This window comes from Etheostoma spectabile, chromosome 9 (assembly GCF_008692095.1).
Source record: "Etheostoma spectabile isolate EspeVRDwgs_2016 chromosome 9, UIUC_Espe_1.0, whole genome shotgun sequence".
Lineage (NCBI taxonomy): Eukaryota > Metazoa > Chordata > Actinopteri > Perciformes > Percidae > Etheostoma > Etheostoma spectabile.
Window position 1 is genome coordinate 28,958,831 of NC_045741.1, and position 25,355 is coordinate 28,984,185.

Here is a 25,355-nt window from a genome sequence, read left to right on the forward strand (position 1 = left end):
AGATGAACCCGTTCTGCGCAGAATCGATCGCCGCCCAATGCATGCTGGGTACATTTGTGTCCGACTTGAGTCCGACTTGCTTTGACGTCATGCACACGTGAACAACGATGACCTCTCGAGATCAAGGCGGCAGCAGGTTAAAGACGCAGGCAGCGCAGTTGCTTTAGACCCAGGCGCACCCATAGCATGCTGGGAAACGCAGGCCTCTCAGCTGATCTGAGCTGATTGGTTCAGAATCGACTCAACATAATGACGTGTTGTATAAACTTTTACTGTTTTCGAATCAGAGGGATTTTAACTGCTATTAGTCTGATTTAAAGGCTTGTTCTGTACAGAACACATGTGGTTGATAGTGACGTTAAGACGTCAGAGAGAATAAATCTGTTCAGATTACAGATCATATACAGTTTGTTGTTAATTAACATCGGCAATGTATTACAGGTAGAGCATGTCGACAGCTACTTTATCATAATTAAAACTGGAGACTGTGTACAAGCTGATCTATGGGTCTGATAACATTTTATTAAATCAGAATCGGACCACAGTGTTTCTGTCACTTCCTGTCCAGCCTGAAGGCTGCAGGAAACGGCTGCAAACTGTCCAGCTGGAGAGCGGATTTTAACCCCCCGCCCCCGGCTGCTGCCGCCTGCTCTCGTCCACTTCACAGGCGAGGCGCAGTTCATCTCCAACAAGCCTAAAATTGTACAAAAGGTTCTATTTTTTTTGTTTTTTATGCTGTACATGTTTTAACATCAACAAGAACACCTCATTACAATCAAGTGCAGATTCAGTGTTGGCAGATAACAGCTGATTCCCCGTGACCCTGGCCCACTTTTCAGATCAAATGAAATAAAACATCACTGACAAACCACAGTAAACAAACACAGGTACATCTTTTCTCTTCAGGTGCTTTGAAATGTGAGGACTCCATATCTGTCATCCTCTTGCTGCATGTTAAAAAGCTTGAATTTGCAAAGCATCTTCTTGAAGACCTATGTAAAAGGCCAGGATTTCAGAGAGATTATGAAACTTAATAACATCCTGGGCGCCCGGATGGCTTAGTTGGTAGAGTGGACGCCCATTAAATAGAGGTTTACTTCCCTTTGCTGCATGTCATTCCACCCCATGTTTTCTGCTGTCCTATCAAAATAGGGAAGGACTAAAATCCCCCCAAAAAATAATCTAAAAAACAAAATACCATAACATCCTCCATTTGATCTAAACACGCGTCAAAGGTTTTCTCTTTCTCCTCACAGCGCTGCTGTGAAGAACGAGATGTTATCTGAAGCTGCGGTCTCCTTACCCTGTGCTTTTCAAGCAGACAGACCATAATTTAACAACTTAGCGGTGCTGTATTTCTCCCTTAAATGTCAGACTAACTTATCATCACCCACGATCTGGCTCAAGTCATCATTTCCAAGCATTGAGGACGTAAAGAAGTGGTGATAAAGCTTTAAGCACGTCCCTTCGTCCTGTCCTACTTCCAGAGATTGTCTGTCTGTGGACATTATAACTGCAGTTTGTCCTCTCGCACCTTTCATGGCTGTGTTGAAATGTCATATTGCTGTCAGATATGCTGTGACAATCCTCGCAAACATTTCTTATTCTAGAAAACTGGATTCTTTTATTTTCTTTTTCTTGTATGATGGAAGAACAGTGTATGGATTTTTACAGTGTTTTGACCAACAATGGTTACTGCCTTCATAAAAGCATGGAAGTACAATTGAGTTCATCTAACAAGACTGAGCCTCAATCTGAGGCTGGACTGATTGTCTTTTCGGACACAGTATCTTTGAGAAAGCCCTTCGAAAGCTGCTGTGGCACAGCGGGTAAAGGAACGGGTTGATGGCCGAGTTCAGCCACAGAAGCCAGAACGTGATGTCGTACCAGTAGTTCGCCACGCACTCACCGCTACAGGCGGCGCGGATAATCATTAGCAGAGTGTATGGAGCCCAGCAAATCCCAAAGATGCAGACAATTATGGCCAAAGATTTGGCAATCTTTTTGTCTCGAGTCAGGCGAGACCTCTGTTTCCTACGGCCAGGCCCCATGCACGAGGCCGTGTGCTGAAACAACCTGGAGTTTTTTCTTTCTGGAGAGAACTTATCCCTCTGCGTGAATACCTGACTGTTGGGGTCCATGCAGGAAGACGGGGAGAGGACGTTGTCGTCCTCGATAACCGCCGAGATAGCAGTAGGCTCGCTAGAAGACACCTTCCGAGTCTTCACGAAGAACACGGACCAGGCTGCTCCGTCCCTCAGCTTCTTACCGATCCTCTGCGTCTTGGCGTCGTCCTCGGCGCAGGCGCCGCCGTCGTCCTTGGTCCTGCGGTGGATGTTCAGGTAGATGCTCAGGTTGAAGAACGCCACGGACACAAACGGCGTGAAGAACTCAAAGGTGGACGCGCTGAGCAGGAAGTACCAGGTGAAGTAAAACTCGGCGTAGCACTCGTGACCCGGGACGACGCTCTCGCCGACGATCGTCTCCCAGAAGATGATGGCGGGGCCGTAAAGGAGGAAGGCCAACACCCACACCGCCACCATCTTCAACACAGCCTGGCGGGTCATGTTCCGCTGCGCTCTGTATTTAACCTGTGTCAAAAGAGAAAGACACAAGTGGTGACTCAGCAATGACTCAAATCTGCCGCACAATTAACACTACTTGTTACATTCCACAGCTGTTAACGAATTAACAAAAGCACTTGTTCTGCTTTGGATGCCTTGTTAGAAAAGAAAGCCCAGTTTGTATTATGAGATGCTGTAAATAAAAACCCACTCGCGAGGCTCTCATTGGGCGATGACTCACTGAAGCCAAAGACAGGAGGGGAACTAAAGGGGAGTATGAAAGAGACATCTGGCTTCTCCCGATCCACTCCTCCCCCGATATTAGCTTCCGCTGATTTGCCTTCACACTCGCTCCATTTTCACTTCACCTCCTTTCAGACTAAACTCTTTTGTTAAGCAGGGCTTCTATTTAGCATTCCCGCTCTTTTTTTTAATTTGTGTATTAAAAAAACAACAACTTAAAACCATGTATTCTCTCTCTCTCTGCCACAGCTGCTGTCACCTAACTTAAAGAGCAACTTAAACAAATCCACTTCTCAGAATCAATAAATACTGAAACGGAGCCCCTTCAAGATGCTAATAAATGATTCTGGCCCTGCTATTGAGGGTTCATTTCAAAAAGCACAAGACTCCCCATTTCCATTGTAAATTACGAATAATGCTGCTCTCTACGGATTGAGAATTAATGCCTACATAAATAAATAAAATGCCATTCTAAGCTGCTGAGATCAAACCCTCAAATTAAAAAAGATAAAAGCTGTCACAAGCAAAGATGTCTTACACCTCTTGGTTAGCAGCTAAATACAGTTGTTTTTTTTTGTAAATGTAGCATCTGACAAGTCTAGTTATTTAAAGGTGCCCTGCCACACAAAAACGTTTTTACTTGCGTTTTTTGAAATATGTCAGGTCCATATGTATTTATGTTATGTTGTGAATGTGAAGATGAACTGCTATCTCCTCTGTCAGCTCTAGCCACTGGATAGAAATAAGAGGAGAAATCAGGCCAATCACAACGGCTGGTCATTCTGATGTCATGTTGCCTGAGCTCATTATTATTCATGAGCTGATAGCCAGGCTCTCATTGGCTGTTAGCCAATCAGAGTCAAACAGCTTAGCTGGTTGAATATTAATGAGAACTGGCCCAAATGGAGCTGAGTCTTCCTGCTGGCTTTCTATACCACGCTAGAATGGCTTGAAACAAGGTAACCACGGTAACCGAGGTACAAAAAAAACGTTACAGAGTCCATGGTAGAACTTCATGTATTACCACAGAGTACTGAAATACGTGTGGCAGGGCACCTTTAAAAAGTCAACTGAAATATTTCAGTTTTATGCCAGTTGAGCCCAAATAGACATTGACTGGGTGATTTTATCTTTAGAGTAAGTTTTTTTTATAATTAATGACTAATACTTATCATACTAATGAGTAGGGCCCTGTGTTAAAAACATCAACTGAAAATTATTCAGGTTTTACTCCAATTAGGGGCAATAAGTATCTGCTACTTTTTGTTCTGGTTAAAACCCTGATCTAAAGAGGCCGCCTGGCACTTCTGTGTAGTTGGGAAAACTCACAACAGACGGATGAAAAAAGAGGGAATGGACAAAATTGAAGCAGCAAAGGGAGAAAGATCCTGAATTTTAGTCTCAAGTATGATTCAAGCTCCAAAACATTTTTCCATGATGCAACAAAAAAAGCATTCCTCAGACCCTTACTGTTTCCTAAATGCCCTCTCCGTCCAAACCTCACACCTCCACCAATGATGACGATGGCCCTGATGTCACTGTATCATGTTTTCTAGCGTTAAATAAGCAACTCCAGAGCAACAGAAGACATTATAAAACGTTTTATTGACTGACCTGTGTAAAACGAATTCCCCTTTACATACATTACTGTACTAAATATTTACCCTGGACTGCTGAGTCCAAAATATTCACTTACTAGATTAACGGGGCTCTGAGTGATGTCATGCGTGTTTTACGCTACATTTGCTGTCACATACAGCGAACATCTCCTCACTATCTGCCTGTCCCCTGAACACACTGTAAAAAACATTAGCTCACTATCTGCTAGCTGCCTGTCCCCAAAACACACTGTAAAAAACACCTCACTATCTGCTAGCTGCCTGTCCCCAGAACACACTGCAAAAACATTCCTCACTATCTGCTAGCTGCCTGTCCCCTGAACACACTGTAAAAAAACATCTCCTCACTATCGGCCTGTCCCCAGAACACACTGTAAAAAAAATCTCCTCACTATCTGCAAGCTGCCTGTCCCCTGAACTACTGCAAAAAACATATCCTCAAAATCTGCTAGCTGCTGTCCCCTGAACACACTGTAAAAAAACATATCCTCACTATCTGCTAGCTGCCTGTCCCTAGAACACACTGTAAATAATCTTCTCACTATCTGCTAGCTGCCTGTCCCCAGAACACACTATAAAAAAATATGGTCTGTGTAGACAGCTCAGGGTCTACAAACAGCAACAGAAACAAACTGTGCCAACCTGCACCACGATGCCTACACAAACAGTGTTCCAGCCAATAACCGACAAGACGGATTTGGGGGGGGGGTAGTGCGTGGAAGCACAGAAGGGAGGGGGAGGGGACGGGATGAGGAGGAGGGAGGGACAAGCTAGTCTCGTTTTGTTCAAAACCACTTCAACAAGAAGTAACGTCACCCAACATTGCTTAGAGCACCTGTAACCTATTAACGTGTGTGTGTGTGTGTGTGTGTGTGTGTGTGTGTGTGTGTGTGTGTGTATGTGTATGTGTATGTGTTTGTGTACTTACTGCTCTCGTGACTGACAGGAAGCGATCATAACTAATGAGGACAATGTTGAAGACTGAGGCGGTGCAGAGCAGGTAGTCCATCACCAGCCACAGCTTGCAGAGCCCCTTACCCAGCATCCAGCGGCCCGTCAGGTTGTACGGGATGTACACCGGGATGCAGAAGGCACCTGGAACAGACACACACTGCATAACGATTCAATCCCCCACCCAAACCAAAACTGTATTAACCTCTCCAGACAGCCTGGGTGTGAGGGTCATTACATGTGACAAAAAAAAAATGACAGAGGTGAAAGACATTTTAGAAACAGGAGCAGCCTATTGGTTGTCTCATTAAATAAATGGATATAATGTACAATGCTGCAGAAATAAGCAGCACAATAACAATAAGAGATGTGAATGCCTTACTAAGATAAATTAGAGGGATGCTGCAAATAACAATTTGCACATCAATTAAGCAAAAAGGACTGCAAGATCACTGAGAACTCATCAATGATACTGTGAGTGTGTTTTTTGTAATACTAAGGGGAGATTGTGATGTGTTTGGGTGTGTAGACAACAAATAGTGTTTTTCCATTTGGAGAAGAGACAGCCAGAGGAGACACAAAGAAGAAGAGGAGGCACCGACTCACCCACGAGAAAATCAGATATGGCAAGGTTCAGAAAGAAGTAGTTGCTTTGAGTTCTCAGACTTTTGTCCACAATAAAAGCCATGATGACCAGCGCGTTTCCTGCCACCACGACGACAACCAGAGTCACCATGAGGACCGATAAGATGACCGCCAGGTGTCCGGGGAGGACGGTCCCGGCCTCGTACACCGCAGGAGTCAGGTTGCCGCTGGAGTTGGACTCCAGAATATGCGCGCCCATAGTTAATAGAAAGCCAAAATCATTGCAGACCTTTTTCATTTCACGCGCAGGAACAACGAACACATCCAATTACGCGAGCCAACGATCTGCTCCACTTTACGCAGGAGTCCAAAATGTCTGGAGACCTGTGGTTAAAGGAAAATACTTTCCCCAAATCTTCCATTTCTCCGGAATAGTTCTGGGGTTGGGAGAGACACAAGTTGAATTGAAAGCTTATTTTTTTAATGATGTTATTGTAGGTCCTGTGGGTGATTTCTCTCTCTCTCTGTCTCTGTCTATCTCTCTCTCTGTCTCTCTCTCTCTCTCTCTGATCAGCCGTTAAATTAACAGTGCTGGCTGCCCGATGTGCGCTACAGCGGAGCGCACAGTTGATTTTGTCACCAATGTCAAGACTGCCAGAATAGAAAATATTTACTATTTCCGCTGATATTTTTCAAAATAAATGTCTTAAGGCGACGACTTTTTTCTTCTTTTCTTTCCTTTACATTCGGCATCCTACATCATACAACGAAAATTTCCATTTCCATCCAGGGAACATTATAATTTTACTTGAAAAATGAAATATGTAGGCTATATAAATAAAATTTAAGAAAGTAATTTAAAACCTAACGATTTTGGGAAGGTCGGATGTAAATATCCTGCGCATTTCCGAGGCCATTTGAATGTGTTCAATTACTAACACATTACTTCCAACACGTAATATTTAAAGCCAACATGTAGCCTTAAGAGCAGCCAAAATTAAAAAAGAAAAAAAAAGAAGACAATTGAAATGTCTATAAGCACCTGTGCAGGTGTAATGTGTCAGTTGTTTACCAAATGAAAACCACCCAAATAAACCGTAAAATCACAAAAAGAGGCATATTTTATTTTGGAGGCAATACAAAGTCCGGTCTTACTCGGGGTTTTCTGCACGCACAGTGTTGCTTGACAACATTGGTTTTCTTACGAAATCAATGGCAGCAATTGAACAAAGACTGCAGATTGAAATGAAACGCTGTAATCTGTCCAGTCCTTTGACTGTCTGTGGTCCAGACGTATGAAGCAGACTGAGATGAAATCATGTGGACTGCAGCCAGGAGACAGTCAGCTGGTCAGCATGGGTCAGCTCCATATTTACACTAAACATCAAGTTCAGCAGTGAAGTGATTCAAGCCATTTAAAGGTCAATGTCCACTTTACAAGGACAGAATACACCACAAATTACCATCCTTATCCCCCCCCCCCCCCCCCCCCCAAGGTTAAATCACTGTTATTCAGTGGTGTAGTAGCCGTGATATGCAGGTACACACAGTATACCCACTGAGAAAGCTCCAGGATTTCCATATACTATATATCAGAATCAGAATCAGAAATACTTTGATCTCCGAAGGGAAATTTTGTGTTACAGTTGCAAGATTATATAAATATGAGTAGTAAAAATAAAAATAAAGAAATATAAGGTGTGTGGATATATGCGGTATTTACATAGTTAAAGGAAATTTGATGATACACATATTTGTATATATATATATACATATATATCTATATCTATATATCTGTATATAACTTGTATGCTTTAAAGGTCCCATGGCATGAAAATGTCCCTTTATAAGGTTTTTGAAAATGAATGTGTTCCTCCAGCCTGCCTATGGTCCCCCATGTCTAGAAATGGTGATAGGTGTAAACCGAGCCCTGGGTATCCTGAACTGCCTTTGAGAAAATGAAAGCTCAGATGGGCCGATCTGGAATCTACTCTTTATGACATCATAAGGGGCAAGGCTACCTCCCCATTCTCTGCTTTGCCCACCCATGAGAGAGAACCATCACGGCTTTCAAACAAGCAAAGCATGGCAGTTGATCAAAGCCACACTCCCACCCACCACCTTGCCTCCCTCTCTCCTCCTCACTAGAATTTAAAGCCACAGAAACAAATGGCACTCCTAAGGAAGCTCTTTGTGGGTTGCTCTAGTGGCTGTAATTCTGCACCAAGGCTGAATTTTGGGAAAGAGACTTGAGATAGAGTATAGAGGCCACTAAGGCCTAATAAAAGAGACTTCAGATACAGTATTAGGAACTAAGGCCTATATAAAAGAGACTTCATACAGTTTAGGGACCACTAAGGCCTATATAAAAAACTTCAGATACAGTATTAGGGGACCACTAAGGCTATATAAAAGACTTCAGATACAGTATTTAGGAACTAAGGTCATATAAAAGAGACTTCAGATACAGTATTATGGGACCACTAGGTCTATATAAAAGAGACTTCAGATACAGTATTAGGGACCACTAAGGTCTATTAAAAGAGACTTCAGATACAGTATTGGGACCACTAAGGTCTATATAAAAGAGACTTCGATACAGTATTAGGGGACCACTAAGGTCTATAAAAAGAGACTCGATACAGTATTAGGGACCCTAAGGTCTATAATAAAGAAACTTCAGATACAGTATTAGGGACTACTAAGGTCTATATAAAAGAGACTTCAGATACAGTATTAGGGGACCACTAAGGTCTATATAAAAGAGACTTCAGATACAATTAGGGGACCACTAGGTCTATAATAAAGAGCTTCAGATACAGTATTAGGGGACCACTAAGTAAGCTCTCCTATATTCTCCTGTGTGGATGAAATTTGAAATTGCCTACAAACGCTAATTATTCTCCTCAGGGCTTCGAGTATTAATGTAGCTCAATGAGTTCTTCACAAGTCTCTAAAAAATATAATTAGTGGTTAAGATAATGTGTTCAGCGTGATTTGATGACAGCTTGTCGGGTTGAAACAAGCCTGTTAATTAATTATCTGTAATTATTCTCAACAGCTGAAATGAGCAGGCAGCTTTGTACACACACACACACGAAGGACATTTCAGGACTTTCAGCCTGTTGTGTGGTACTTGTGTTCTCATTCAAATGTAATGTCATGGGATCCAGGTATCAGTTTTATTCCTTCAAGATAACTGAACAAAGATAAAAGAACTACTTTTTTAACATCACAATCGGGTTGTGCTGGCGACAACCAAACTGCCAACTGTGCTCATGAGCCGGGGTTATTTTTAGAAAACAGTCCTCTGGTGCCTAAGGCCATCCCTGGAGTGGTTAATATGCAGACTGTGTTTTACCAGAGATTGAGGAAAACCTAAACGGAGAGGTGAGGCAAAATCCCCCCTGCCAAAAGTTGAATATTTAGCAGGCTTCAAGTGGATGTAAATTGCATTGGAGAGTTTTGTGAATTATGGGTGTGAGAGAGCCGCTGCTCCTTTGCGTCGAAAGGAGCCAGTTGAGGTGGTTCAGGCACCTGGTAAGGATGGCTCCTGGGCACCTCCCTAGGGAGGTGTTCCAGGCACGTCCCGCTGGGAGGAGGCCCCCCAGGACTAGGTGGAGGGATACTATCTCCAACCTGGCCTGGGAACGCCTCAGGATCCTCCAGTCGGAGCTGGTTGATGTGGCTTGGGAAAGGGAAGTTTGGGGTCTCCTGCTGGAGCTGCTGCCCCAGCGACCCGATACTGCGTTAAGATGGATGGATGTATGGATGAATGGATGGATGGATGGATGGTGATATCTGATCATATTTCTTGGAAGCGCTGAATGAATTGGGTATGAATTTCATTCACATGCCAATTTGTCTGAAAGCTGAATTAGCACTTAAGAACAAGTATTCACACATTATGATCAAGACTGGAGCATTGCTTTTGAAAATAGTGAACAAAACCTTTCAGTTAAGAGTGTAATAATTATGCGGTTTTCTAATATAGTGGATCAACAATCCTAGTGTGTGACAGATGGATAGACAAATCTAATGGTTTGATGTTTTTTAATATTGTACTGTAAACATTTCATTTTAAGGCTTCTTAGTCATAAAGTCCGTAGTTAAAGTGATTAGCTGAAACAACAATTCTGAAATATTCAAAATTGCTAAAAGACATTTTAATACCAGTGTGATTTTGAATGTCTCTATTAAGACATGTTAAAACCAACCTTTTCACAAGACAATAAAAATGTGTTTGAATGAGTCTTTTATCCGTCTTCTGAAATTCATTTTGTCTTCTTGCTTTTTGGCCTTTTGGTCTTCGCTCCAGATTTGGTGGCCTCATCCTGTGAAACAAGAGGAATGGGCTAGGAAATGAACAGACTAATAATTATCTTACATAAGCATCTCCACTTAATGGTGCCAAAGCTTTTTTGATGTTTAGTATTTGAGTGCTCCATTTATGACAAACACTTGACTCCTGCTGCGTTTATCTACCTTATTGAAATGTGCAAATAACAATGTAATGATTGGCATGCACCCAACAGTTGTAATGTATTCAAATAATTGCTCCAAGCCAAACATTGCATTCTAAAGTACCCTTATACAACGCCCTTTAATAATGAATGCAGTGGCAATTCATGCTGCCAACCTGTAAACCTATCATGTTTACAGCCTGTCTGCATACATGATAATTGGTTTTATACAGCAGAGTGATAACGTGACATTTTAATATGCATGCTGCCACTTCATTTGTAACAAGGCTGTAAACCAGTCACGCACAAACAGTTGTCTTAATTACCATTTAAAAATGTCCCTTGCCTTCAGGGTTGGAGTGTCCCTTCCGCTGTAGCCAACAAGAATTAGCCTTGTTACTATTTTTAAGAAACAGCTTGCATGCTGCAAAATAACTTGCAGCACTGGCACCTTTCATCGTGTTAGGTCCTGAGGTGTAAAACTAGTGGTTCGGGTCTTGTTTTCTTAAGTCTATCTTCCTCCTAAATCCTATCCCAGTATCAGAGATTTGATCTAATTTTGCATTCAACCCACATTGTTCTCACTCTCTCTTCCCCAGAATCAGTGTCCCGTTTCAAATTTAGATTTTACATCAACAATATGTCAGGAGTAGGCTCTGGGGTGGAAATTCACAAACTGAATTTCTGGATTTCCATTAACAACATGTCTTCACAAATTAAATTGGTGTACCTCAAGGGTCAATTCTGGGTCCTATTTAGTTTTCTTTTAAAAAAAATGCATTCAAGTTTTTACAAGTTTATAAATACACTACATGTTATATGACAATTCCTGTCCATGCTTGGTCTTGCCAAGAGTTTTGGCAACTTTATTCACTGTCATGATATCTCTTGTCATTTTTGTTTGCCCAGCTAGCAGTGTTGGTCTAGGGAGTCAAATCTCAACAATTTTAGGATTAATATCCGACCAATAATCCCAACGCCACCCCATTGTGTCTCGCTGAGGACTTTTGTTGCATGTCCGTTCCCCTCTCTCTCCCTGTATTATTCGTCATCTTTCTACTGTAAATGGTCCAATAAAAACATAGCAGATGCCCCCTCCCTCCGAAACAACTTGGAAAATACAACCATTGCCATTAACGTTTGTTCACGGTCCCCAGAGGATGACTCCTTATGACTTTAGAGATCTCCTGACTTTTCCTCAAGCACATTTGTGAAATGTCACCAAAACTGTTTAATAGATGCCAATCGATTTGGTTAAAACATCAATGTCTCCCTCAGAAAAATCCTAAATCATAAAAACTTTGGGGATTTTCTCACTTTTTATCCATCTTCTGGTCAAAAAATTTAATTTGTCTAATACTTTCGGATCATGTTCTAATACCTGCAAAACTATTGGCATTCCCTTCAGCCTCAGTTGTATTTTTGTGTTTATTAGCAAATGTTAGCATGGAGCGAGGAGCTCTGAAGCTACATCTGGGGGCCAAAATGCCAGAAGTAGCAGTACACTGACTGACAGCCACAACAAAAAACACCTGACTGCTCGACTTCAAGAATCTCAGTTCACTGAGGGATCAATAACTGATGATTCGAATATTTGGACTTCCAAGGGGGCAGCCCTAATAACACATGATCCCAACTTAACCTACTTAACTTTAAACATAACATTACTGTAGTCTTTACCATTTTAAATCAGCCCTAGAGCATGGAATTCCATGCTCTCAATCACTATTGGAGGTATTTTTCAGGTCTCAATGATTGCACTGCTTTTTGACCTGTCAATCAAAAAGCTATAGACAGCTAAAACCAAGGGAAATGTTGTAGTTACTGGTCATTTTTAAAGCACTTCATGAACTGGAAACAAGCTATTCAGCAGAGGTTTTGTGTCCCTCCCCCCAGGCAGTGGCCTCTAATTAGTTGTCACAGAGTCCAGACTTGACATCCACAGGGGAACTGAGCCTGCTGTCAGGATGGAAGTGGAATCAAGTGTGGATTCTTTGACAGTAAGGTGATGGGATGCAGCAGCTCAGAGGTGAATCACGTTTTTTTTTTTTATTGGAATAACTTTGCAGAATACAAAGAACACTTCAATGCCGATTGGACCTACCTTTGGACTAGTGAAAGAGAGGAGAGACTCTTTGATCTCCAGAACATGTGACAACCAGAAACTTCAAATGCACCCATATCCCTAATGTGACAGCTACAGTACAGTTACTGGGGAGACACATAGCAAGCCAAGTAGACACTCCACAGAATAATAATAAATCTACGTGTCACTTTAATCTGTAACTATATACTGTCTGACAGTGTCTTCTCTCTTGCCCTTCAAACTCTGCTTTGGTTGTCGAAAAGGCAACAACGCAAAATCTATTTCAGATAGTTGGATGAATATCAGTGTAAAGGTCAATTAAACTACCATATATCTGATGTATCCCAGCATTACAAAACTGACAGCATTGTCAGAACTTGACTGATGATGTGTCAGTGGAAGATGACAGAGTGATATGTAAGAGGCCCAGAGAGTGTCTCACCATGGAGGCAGTGTATCCTTGCTCCACCAGGATGTTGCGAGCACAGTTGTTGATGTGTTTGAAACGGTCAGGACCCAACAAAATACCTCCGTACCACCGAGACACGACCACCATGACATTACGCACGTCCAGAATCTGTGGTGGGAGACAAACACATTAAATGTGAAAGGAGTGGGATTTTGAGCAAGCTGGCAAGAGAAGAACAAAATCAGTTGTTACACAACATCCTTCCCTGGCAACCATTTCCAAGCAGCCAGATTTTGGGCACCAGATGCGATACAGAGGAATCTTTATTAGGTGTATCTGGCTCAGGCCATCAGCTGTCATTCGCACACCGATGGCTCGACACTCCAAAATGTGGGGATATCTTCCACAGTGTTAGATGAGAAGATGAGAAAATGAAATGTGTGTGTGTGTGTGTGTGTGTGTGTGTGTCTGTCTGTCTGTTCGACTGTGTCTTTGTGTGTGTCTGTCTCTGTGTGTCTCTGTCTGTCTGTGTGTGTGTCTCTGTCTCTGGCTGGCTGACTGCCTCCAGGAAATGTTTAGCCCAAAGACTGGAAGGTTCAAGGTTCAATTACAGCACTCCCATTGTAATCAACCAACGTTGTTTACGCAAGATATAACTAGTTAAAATTAGAACCCACATAAGCAATAAAAGACCTGTTAAAGGGGGAGCCATCAAAACTATAAAGCTGCTCTAATCATCCTGTTTTTATATTAACAATAGATCAAGTGTTAAAAGGATTCAGTGTTTTTCTCTCTCAACTGAACACAGAGATTAAATTGACATTAATCTTATCACAACTCCCGAGAAATAGAAAATAAGCAAAGTCCCCAATATGTCAGACTGTCCCTTTAACGTAACGAAGAGACTTTGACTCCACACACTCATACAAAAAATCTCATGTACATCTGCCTGCCAACGCAATTAATCAAATCCTTTTTTTCTATTCGTAACCTCACTCTTCCACATTCAGAAAGCACAAATCTAAATTAGGAAATGGGAAGAAAGTCTTGTGGAGAGGAAGATTAGAGAAGAATAGATTAAGGAGAAAGCTCTTCATGTAAATTGCCTACTACGCTGAGAGTGTGACAAGTAGCAGACTAATCAGTGCGTTGCTCAAAAGGATGAGCAGGAAGACGGCGGATCTGATACCATCGCTCCAGCTACAGGTGGTCAATCAGCTGCAGGAAGTGGCCTGATACTACGTCTTTTTTCTGATCATGTGTACTTGTCCACATGGGGTTGGTCTTGCTTTGGAGGAGGGTCTGGCCCAGGTCTGGCTCAGAGCCCGACCGGTAAAGGATTTTTAAGGCCGATTCTGATACAAATATTTGGAATTTAAAAAACCGATATGCCGATATATCAGCTAAAATCCAGAAAAGTCTTTCAAAACATAAACAGATTTCCCTAAAAGTTATTTGTAGTTTGCTTATGAGTTCTCACTAAAACAATATGGTGATAATTTGTTGTATTGTCACAACAGAACATAAAATATATTAAAGGTCTGATTAAAATAATGATAGGAAACTTAAAGTCCTTGGAACAAAAACCCATTAACAAAAATATATCATGTTGCCAACAGGGACGTTTAGAGCGTCCTCTGGGGACAGACTATGCAACACCATCACTAACAGGACGTTGAGAGCTCTTTTGGTGGCAACTATCAACGCCATCAAACAGGGACCTGTAGAGCGGTCCTCTGGTGGCAGAATATGCAACCCCTCACTAACAGGACGTTGTAGAGTGTCCTCTGGGGTACAGAATACAACGCCATCAACAACGGGACGCTGTAGAGCGTCCCTCTGGTGACGAATATGCAACACCCTCACTAACCGGGACGTCGTATAGCGCCCTCTGGTGGACAGACTATGCATGCCATCACTAACAGGACGTTGTAGAGTTCCTCTGGGGACAGACATGCAACCCATCACTAACGGGACGTTGTAGAGCGTCCTCTGGTGGACAGACTATGCAACGCCATCACTACAGGGACGTTGTAGAGCGTCCTTCTGTGGACAGACTATGCAACGCCATCACTAACAGGGATGTTGAGTCAACGGCTGCTCTGAACTCCGATCAAAATGTAAAACTAGGCACGCTGATCAAATATGAATCATATCATGTTACTGGATTGCTTGTTTCTGCCTTAAAAGTTTTCAGAAACACGTTTTAGTAATGTTCAACTGTAAAATTAGAAAGTCTGCTCCACTTGGTGTTTGGTTTTTTGGCTCAACCTGGTCGCAATAAATTGAAATTTAATTAAAAAAAACGCATTCACAATGTTTTAACATCAGTGTGTTGCATTTTTTTTATTCATCCAAATGTTTTTTAATTTAAGCAAATTAGAGCCGAGACTATCTGTGCAGAGGGATGTGTTTCATAAGTGGCTGAATGGAAAGAAACACAGAATATTAATCTAAGACGGCGTGATATATCCAAATTATGTGTAGCTAATCAGTTTCAACAAGAATTTATTTATCTCCCTAACAGGGTCACACTCACTTAAAGGGCTGCTGTCATCTCAGAAATGAGTACTGTAGAAGCCACATGCTCTATGTTTATGGTCATATTATTATTATTATTATAATTGTAGATGGTAGGCGTGTTCATCGCGCGTTCACTTGGGTTTTTTGGGCTTTGACAGAGGGGGGGCGAGCCTGGAAGCGAACACTTTAAAAGTTATTACACATTTGGTAACTGCAGTACTAGTTGTGTTTTTTGTGAAGAGGAGTAAATCATCGCAATGCAATCTCGAGCGCGTCACAGTGTGCCGCCGCAGCGAGCATGAACTTTGTGATGAGTCATGGACATCATCTGGAGAAGCTCTGACATGACTCAGCACCTACTGCCAACAAGTATGACAGAAGCAACGAAGTCTCCAGTGAGCTGTGAAGACAGAAAACTTGTTTTGTGACAAACCTTTCACTGGCCTTCATTCAACATTACGTTGGACAAAAAAAGTGTGTGGACAATTGCACATTTTCAGTGTGATGTGTGTGCGTGTGTGTATCATAGTGCCATCTGACACACACACACACACACACACGCACAGCCAGCAACAAAGTGCCTCTTTGATATGTGAAATGAAAAAAATAATTGTGTGAAAATACTATTGTGGGCTATTTCTAAAGAGAGGGACAGAGTGGAAATTTACCTATTATGTAAAAGTGAGCGATGCGGGTTATACTAGTATCAAGAAGTACCTAAATGAAAAGTGAATGAAATCCTAATTCTGACTTTATTAGAGATCACAATGGTGATGTAGGGCAATTAAATCAACACTTAAAAGAAGTTAATGAAATAACCTGTTGATTTTAGTTTTATTTCATTATGTTTTTTAATATTGTATGTATGGACGGGCATCTGGTAGGGGTCAGAGTGAGGGGACAGAGTGAGGGGACAGAGTGAGGGTCATAGGAGGGGACAGTGTGGGGCACGATGAGTGGTAGAGTGCAGTGAGGACAGAGTAAAGGGTCAGAGTGAGGGGTCAGAGGGGACAGAGTGAGGGACAGAGTGGGGGTCAAGTGGAGGGACAGAGTGAGGGACAGAGTGAGGGTCAGAGTGAGGGGTCAGAGTGAGGGGACAGAGTGAGGGGACAGAGTGAGGGGTCAGAGTGAGGGGACAGAGTGAAGGGTCAGAGTGAGGGGTCAGAGTGAGGGGACAGAGTGAGGGGCAGAGTGGTCAGAAAGAGTGAGGGGACAGAGTGAGGGGACAGTGAGGGGTCAGAGTGGAGGACAGAGTGAGGGTCAGATGAGGGACAGATGAGGGGACAGAGTGAGGGACGATGATGGGTCGTGAGGGGTCAAGAAAGGTCGATAAAGGGTCGAGTGAGGGGACAGAGTGAGGGGACAGAGTGAGGGGACAGAGTGAGGAGACAGAGTGAGGGGTTAGACAGTATGCCATGCTCACGCCACGCAGGCCGTGTGCAGAAGCCCTAAGACCAGTAAATTGTTCCAAATATCTGAAAAACTTTCACTTTTATGTTGTAAAACGTACAACACTTAGCATGAACATGCTCTGTCTGTATTTTACAAATTTTAATTCCAAAGGCCAAGGGAACTTTATCAGGATGCATAGTATCCTGATCCATTAAATTAATAATAAAAATCTGCCTGCCTCTATGGAAATTTAACATAGGGGGGTGTATACTTATGCCCCCCGTATTTTAAGGAAGAACATTTATTTATGTACAATACATTATTCATTCACAAAGAAAATTGGTGTCCTTAAAAGGTTGAATTTTCCTAATTTTTTTGAATTAAAAGGCAATAAGGTCAATTTCAAAAAGATGTTTTTTTATTCCTCTTTTTAATCAACTTTAGCATGGGTGTGTAAACCTATGCCAGCCACTGTACATGAGTGTGACCCCATTGATCTTTCCCGTACAATGTATAGTTTGATATCACATACATAACTACGTTTTTATTGAGGAGCGTGTCTTCATAAGCTTACGACAGAGAAGGTACTGTTACCTCCCACAGAAAACAAGAGATGGAAGCTGTCAGGAGTCTGTGGTAAGCTCCTTACTCATAACAGTGACAGATTAAAAGCCACAGCGGGTGACACACTGTGCAGACTGTGAAAATGAATAAGGTGGCTTAGAACAGACGGCCTTTAAGCACACAAAAGCCAAAAGAAAGTCAGACGCAGCCAGCAAATTTAAAAATGTGCTCGTAACATGGATTATGTTCTTGTTTTTCCTTTTATGACAAATGCAACATGCAGCTTAGTGCGTGTTCTGTTGGTTCGAGGTAGGTATTTTCTCGCTGAATTGCGTTAACCTGCAGCAAATGGAGCAACCTCCCCCCCGCGGCCGTCTCGCCGTCGTCTTCGCAGTCCTGCAGGAAGCTGTGCTTGTCCTCGCGGTAAATCCTGCAACAGACAGAATCCCGACAGACAGCTTGGCATTAGACGGGAGAGCTTCGGGACATTTTGGACAGAAAATGACGCCGTGACACCGGCTGTCTCTTCACCAAGGAACGTTTTTTGGGGGTTTGAATGTCAACAGTAATGACCACCCCTGGCAGTGCATCAGCAGCTCCACCAAGTCAAGGCAACTGCACACACGGGCATGCATGAGGAAAAAACACACAAACACACACAGACACACACACACACACACGTCTAGTCACAGTGATGTGCCCTTTAAAGAAGACAGACCGACCTTGAGTCACATAGCTCAAGTTCTCCACTAATGAGACACACTTGGGACTGTTACCATGAATTGCCTAATGAAACTATGACAGATGTTAGGTCATATATACATTATACGGGTACATTAACGGGTCATTTAGTTCCGATGTCACCAGAAGTTGGATATCCGTCACTTTCTGCTTTCTTAAAATCCCGTGTGTTCGAGCAATGTTTCTTCTATGCAACGTGAGAGGCTGAAAATGGAAAGTTTTGAAGAGATTTGGATCGTGCAGAAAGGCAGGCCTGCTTGGCTCGTTCTGGGAATGACTGTCAAGATTTACAAAGAATATGATTACGGCACTTACTCTCTAACTGGGCCGTTTTTGGACTGATTGGCGGACAAAATACCCACTGGTTAGAGCTAACGACGTGCAACCATGCATCAAGCTAATTTAAATAGCTCACGTTACTGTTTGGTGGGAATATTGTATGTGGTGTTGTTGAAGGGTGCAAATCTTCCACCGAAACTTCCCAAGACCATTTTCGAAGAGCCGTGCTTGCAGTGTGTGGAGCTCAGCGCCGACTAAGACCATTGTGATTGGTAGAAATATATACCAATATACCCGAGCACGTTTCTCTCCCATCCAGGGATGTTGTGTGGACTAGTATACACTGTTTATACATAGGCTGTACAATATATACTGTATGTGACATTACTGACCTGTATGCATAAATATTATGAGTGGCACTGGCAATCTTCTTGTTCTCATACAGCTTCCCCAAGACCATTTTAACCTGCAACACAGGACAGGTTGGAACAATGAACATCATGCCATAATCCTAACATGCCTTTACATTTTCTCTCCTGGATTTCATCCTGCACTCTACTTTAACATAAACTGCTTTCATGCTTAAAGCCCTGAGGGGATGTATGTCAGGGGAATGGAGTGGGTTCCAAACCGAACCAGTTTGAAAGGGATGCGGTGTCTGTGCAGATGACGCCGTCTATGACGTCCACGTGCAGCATTAGTCAACTGTTTATGAAAGGAAAATCACATTTCCTATAAACAGAACTGAGGTCGGGGAAAACTCTATTTCCAATTTTGGAAACAAAAATGCATGTGATGAAAATAAAAATGAAAGCCAATAAAACAGAAAATAAGACAATCACATCTTTTTTTAATAGTTCCTTAAATTATTTCATAATTTGTTTTGGTCAATTTATTTATTTCACAATGCCTTATTTAATCATTTAACCCTCGTGTTGTCTTCCCGTTAACCATGAACTTGTCCTTCCAGGTCAAAACTGAAAATGAATTTTTTTTTGTGCTTTTCCAATGTTTTTGTCGCTTTATCTGATTTGTCACTTTTTCCGTGCTATTGTCGCTTTTTTTAACCCTTGTGTTGTCCTCGGGTGAAATTGACCCGTTTCAAAGTGTTTTATTTGGATTTCTTTCAACCAAATTGCCCAAAAAAACATGGATGATTCCATACAAACTAATTAATTATTACTTTCATTGAAGTTTTATCTTATAGACTTGTAGTTCTTTTTTTTTTTTATGGATTCAAAACAGTATCCGGACTAAACTTTGACATCTACCCATCTGTGATCCACCCAACATCCTCTGATCTTAACTATTAGTCATAATAATTCATAATTTCAGCCTTTTTAACAAAACATGTATGTATAATTTGATATAAATGAGGTTTGTTGACCATGAATTCCAAGAAAAAGTGTAAAACCTATTGTTAAAGCAGCTCAGGTTTTAACCCACATGTTGTCCATGGGTCAAATTGACAGCATTGATTGATAGCATTGAAAACAAATTGAAGTGGTTTTGAAATAGTATTGAGTAAAAGTTGACATATTCCAGTCTGTGATTAGCCATCAACATCCACTCCTTTAATTTTAGTCTAGATAATTCCTAATTTATGCTTTTCTAACTCAAACATTAGGTATAATTTACTATAAATGAGGGTTATTGACCATATGTTCCAAAAATAACTGTGAAAATAAAGTTAATATGTTAGTTACGTAGTGTTGAAAACGTCAAAAAGTGACAAACATTGAAAGAAAGCGTCAAAAGTGTTGAAAAAAGGGACAAAAATATAAGAAAAAGTTAAAAACATCGCTAAAAGCGCCAACAAAAGTGTTGATTTTCAATTTTTTGTGGGAAGACAACACGAGGGTTATGACGAGTCGGTTCATTGGTGGAGAGCTTCAGAGTGAGCTCAGCGAGCAGGAACGAGCCAGATGATGTTTCACTTGAGGAAACTGCCGCGTAAATCAGCACGTTTATCTCCCTCTCCTCATCCAGACCCTCATGAAGTCATTCCTTCTGAAACTCAACGAGTTGTCGTTGCCTTTTGTCTCCACGGTTTGGGAAAAAAAGAAATCATTTATCTTTACTATTGAAATATTCATAGATTTTTTTCATGTCATTGTTTCCTGTGTTTGTGGTAATGTGAAAAATAATAACATGTCATTCATGTTTTGTACCTGTCCGGGAGTCACCACAGGGGCTAGGTGAGGCTGGAAGGTACTGCGTCGGTCTGTGATGGCGCTTCCATGTTTTATAGGAGGTAACTCTTCATCTAAGGCACAAAACGTCACACATCATACCTCAGAAAGATCTATTTGTTTTAAAAAATCATAAAAAAGCTATGTTTAATGCGGACCACTGAATGCAATCAGTGGTGGGAGAAGTATTTAGATCCTTTACTTAAGTAAAAGTACTACTACCACGTTGCAAAAAAGTAAAGTAAAAGTAAAAGTCCCGCATTGAAAATGTTACTTAAAAGGGGCACTATGGTTTCAGCGCAATTTCATTTTTTGTCTTAAATCATAGGCATCTCTGCTTGATCCGCTAGCTGCCCCCCCACACACCCACCCTGTGAATACACTGTGAAAAAGCCCGGTCTTGGGAGACAGCACAGGGGTCGTAAACGTCAAAGAAACACAAGAGGCACCGGATAGACACCAATATATACCAAACCACTGCAGCCAATCACAGACAAGATGGTTGGGGAAGGGGTGGGGGTTAGTGACATGTAGTTAGTCAGTTAGTCATGGAAGTTACGGAAACATGGGGGGAGGGGGAAGCTTGCTCCGTTTTGTTTTGAATTTACTTGGAACGTCAACAGAAGGGAATTTGCAAGAACTCATAGTGCATCTTTAAGTAAAAGCTTGATCAGGAAAATATACTTAAAGCTATAGTGCATAGTTTCTGTCAAGTGAGAAGTGGGGCACTTTCTCACAGACTTCTACAGAAACCGACCTCCTTCTGGTACCACATGTGTTGCCCCCTGCTGGAATTCAGTCAAAATGCAGGTTTAAGGAGTCTCCCCCTGTTGGAATTCAGATAGAATGCAGGTTTAAGGAGTCTCCCCCTGCTGGATTTCAGATATAATGCAGGTTTAAGGTTTCTCCCCCTGCTGGAATTCAGATGGAATGCAGGTTTAAGGAGTCTCCCCCTGCTGGAATTCAGGTAGGATGCAGCTTTAAGGCACTTACAAATTTGCAGATGCTTTGTCCGTTGATATTAACAGTCTATGCTAGTAACTAAGGTCAGATGAAAGTAGCGGTGTAAAAAGTACTTTTCTCTCTGAAATGAGGCGGAGTGGAAGAAGTAAGTAGCATGAAAAGTACCTCAAATGTGTGCTTAAGTACAGTACTTACGTAAATGTACTTCCTGTAGTTACATTCCACCACTGAATGCATGCAACAGCGTTTACCAAATTCTATTGAGCGGTATACCGTTAGCATGATCCATGAACAGATGTGTATGTTCTGTGTTCAGCTGGAGAGTCTTGAAGTCTGGTATGTCTTCATCGTCATCATCATCATCCTCCACTTCCTCTTCAGCTGTCATGTTCACCTTCTCTGGCTGATCCACTGAAGCAGGTCATGAAAGAAAGATGTCTTGTTAACCAAAAGCTGGCTTTATTTTTAAAATCCCAAACACGGGACATGTATGAGTTATCTACAAACTATGCAGCTTGTTTTTGTTTGTTCTTTACAGTTTTTAGCCGTAATCCAGAATGATAATTTGCTGAATGTTTGGGGTGGAGATCAGTTTTATTTTAATTTGTTTACCTTGTTTAAAATCTGCAGGAAATTCTGCGCCCCCTTTGATTCCCTGGGGCTGCTAATCAGCAACATTTTACTAAATGACAATTACACAACCTTAACATGGACTGGAACACGGTTTCATGACCTATGATACCAAGACAATGGTGTTCTCCATCATAATGGAGGACACCAATTACTAGAGCACGGCTGACACTAGGCTTTTACAACCAATAGAGATAATTATAATGGTTGTAAAGAAGTGCTCTGTTGTTATGGAAACACAGGCATTAGCACCACTTAAAATCAGTTGAGACACTCATGAACAAATGTGCTAAAACTAAAGTGGACTCTGGACAAACTGTGTAATCGGGTCCTCATGCATCTTCCTGCACTATGTAAAGGAATTGTATTTTTTCCCTTCACATTAGTTACCCTGTCTATACCAACACCAACGTATTGGTGGTTGGCGGCCAATATCACATCAGTTGAGATAAAAGAAAAAGAAAGATGAGGCTGGCGATTTTCTGAATTTTTGTTATTGTCAACAAATAATATGCCAACATGTGGAAAATACCCAAACATCCACAGCCTTTTCTGTGGTACTCAGTCCCAAGCCCAATGCTCCCTATTTCATCAAAAAAGGCTAAATAATTTCCTACAACAGCTGGGCAGTAAGGTTTTTAATAATACAGGGTGAAATTGTGATCATTGAATTTGTTTGGAATTTCTACAGACTTCCTATTGCTACTGAATGTGTCGCCCCCTGCAGGAATACAGGTAGAACGCAGGTTTAAGGAGTCTCCCCCTGCAGGAGATCAGATAGAATGCAGGTTTAAGGAGTCTCCCCCTGCAGGAATTCAGGTAGAATGCAAGTTTAAGGAGTCTCCCCCTGCAGGAGATCAGATAGAATGCAGGTTTAAGGAGTCTCCCCCTGCTGGATTTCAGATAGAATGCAAGTTTAAGGAGTCTCCCCCTGCTGGAGATCAGATAGAATGCAGGTTTACATTTGCGGCCAATGTCACCTCAGTATTTTCAGTTGTAGATTAATACACATTTGTTGCTTTTAGGGTATTTAAGACAAAAAGACGACGTATGTAGGACTGACGCAAAATAAACTACAGTGTTCATGGAAATGAAGGAAGACGTCACCCTCTGTAACATTCTTTGATGTGATCACTTCCACTAGGGATGGGGACATGTCCCCCTCACTTTTAATGTTTCAGGTTGACTTCCTGACTAAAGTCTCTCTGAATGTCACTGTCCAAACATTAGTCCAGAAAAGTGAAGATCACATCTCACACACACACACACACACACACACACACACACACACACACACACACACAAAAGTGGGACTTGATATTTAGATGAACAAACATTCAGTCTCCCTGATGTTTTCCATCCTTTGGTCCCATTCAACCAAACTTTATTATCATTATTGCTCTTACTTTTCATGTCCTCTTTCAAATGCCCTTCTCTGTGAACTGTGCATCTTTAGCCTCATCACTCCCCCCCCCCCACCCCCCCTTTTGTCCCTCTCTCCCCAATCCCCCTGTCATTTGAATGGGAATTAGCTGTCAATCCCGCTCCTCTGAGCTTAAATGGTTCGACCAGTTCTACTTATTTCCACATGAATCGCAGATATGCAGGACAATTTATAACGCACAACAATGGCAGCGACAAATTAATTATTTTTAGGCTTGCTGCACAAAAGAGGGCAGAGTCGGCCTCCATAACGAACACCGCTGGGCTCGGCTGTGGATAATCGAGACGGACCAGCCTCCCAAAGAAAATCTAAGGCACGGTGGCACTTCTTGAATCTTCAACTTTTTTTTAATACTTCGAAAGATTCTGCCAAGGGAGGAGAAGCCATTACATAGATACCAATCTTAATTTGATTCAGTCACTCAAAGCCAGCCACAGAAGGGGTCCTTAACACCCCGACTGGCTTTTGTGCTCATCTTAACACAGCCTTAGACCGCATCAGATAGTTGTTGTAATTTGAGGAACATCTAAGCAGAACATTGAACCCAAATTTAGACGAGGCGTCGGGTACGGAAGTAGATGCATCTGAAACCTCTGCTATGACTATTTCTGTATAAAAAAACTAATAATCAAATAATTGACCTACTGAGAAACAGTGGGCTTTACCAAAGCCAAGCTGGTAACATGTGTGGATGTTGTGTCCCCCCCCCCCACAAAAAGACAATATTGTCCAGTCCGAGCTACCGTTCCGCTTCTTAAACCAGGAACGGCAGGTGTGCAAAGATCTTTATTTTTTGAATAGTTGTTCTTGCATGTTACTGGAGCTGCTGCCCCCGCGACCCGATACCGGATAAGCGGATGAAGATGGATGGATGTATGGATGTTCTTGCATTCCATCCTATTCATCATTTCTTGTATATTCTGTATGTGTGCTTTGAGTCTTATATTGCTGCTGCCGTAACACTGACATTTCGAAGTCTATCTTATCTAATCTCAAATCAATTTCTATTTTAAAAGTGAGGCTGGCTCTTATGTGTTACTTCTCAACGCATCTTTTTCTATAGCAAGCATAAACCATCCAATGAGAAGCCTGGTTTTGGTCACTCCAGTGTATAATTTGAAGATCCTTGAGTACTAAACTCTGTCACCACCCAATGGAAACGTACTGTACGTGGAAACTTTAGACAGGCGTAGCAACAGTGACTATGGGGGACGTCTAACAAATTCCTACAATGTTTGTATTTAAAGTAAGCGCTACTGAATTGATGAGTTTCTATCAAGAGTAATCTCAAGTCATTATGAATTGCTTGAGAAAGTGTGTCCCTTAAAGCAATGAATTTCATTCGTCACCTGTTTCTGAGCTCAGGGATCTATCCACGAGGAATTCCCGAACTTTTTCCACCCACAGGTAGAGGATGCTCTCCCCCACATGCTCCCTGCAGAAAAGGAAAGAAATGGAAATGAAACTAGGCGGACGTTCCTTTTGGCCAGATTACCGTGCTTCACATTTCTCTCTCCCTCTCTTTCTCTCTACCTAATCAGCTGCATTGTCATCAGCTGAATGTGGGGGTTTACTTTTTCTATTAAACCAACCCAATTTTGCCACAATCTCTGTAATCTGTTCCACTTATTGTTGCTGTCAGCTGTCATTTCAGGCTAAATAGATGCTTCATCCCCTCTACCAGTCGCTAGACTCCATTGAGGGGGG

General features: G+C 41.9%; 2 protein-coding genes across 2 annotated transcripts in view; both read right to left on the bottom strand.

Annotated features, from left to right (window-relative positions):
* Positions 1-733: 733 nt before the first annotated feature.
* Positions 734-6,659, bottom strand: LOC116695620 (histamine H3 receptor). Its single transcript, XM_032526021.1, has 3 exons — positions 5,984-6,659; positions 5,355-5,521; positions 734-2,591 (listed from the first exon to the last, which is right to left on the bottom strand). The coding sequence occupies exons 1-3, from the start codon at positions 6,258-6,260 to the stop codon at positions 1,734-1,736; spliced, it is 1,302 nt and encodes a 433-aa protein (XP_032381912.1). The 5' UTR covers positions 6,261-6,659; the 3' UTR covers positions 734-1,733.
* A 3,341-nt stretch (positions 6,660-10,000) lies between these two features.
* The window catches only part of impact (impact RWD domain protein), a 21,692-nt gene continuing 6,337 nt past the window's right edge, over positions 10,001-25,355 (bottom strand). The window contains exons 5-11 of the mRNA XM_032526044.1: positions 24,998-25,083; positions 21,848-21,985; positions 20,591-20,685; positions 18,812-18,885; positions 17,739-17,829; positions 12,954-13,088; positions 10,001-10,296 (exon numbers count right to left, since the gene is read on the bottom strand). Coding sequence (XP_032381935.1) covers positions 10,237-10,296; positions 12,954-13,088; positions 17,739-17,829; positions 18,812-18,885; positions 20,591-20,685; positions 21,848-21,985; positions 24,998-25,083 — 679 coding nt within the window. The 3' untranslated portion in view covers positions 10,001-10,236. The remainder of the gene's footprint in view (positions 10,297-12,953; positions 13,089-17,738; positions 17,830-18,811; positions 18,886-20,590; positions 20,686-21,847; positions 21,986-24,997; positions 25,084-25,355) is intronic.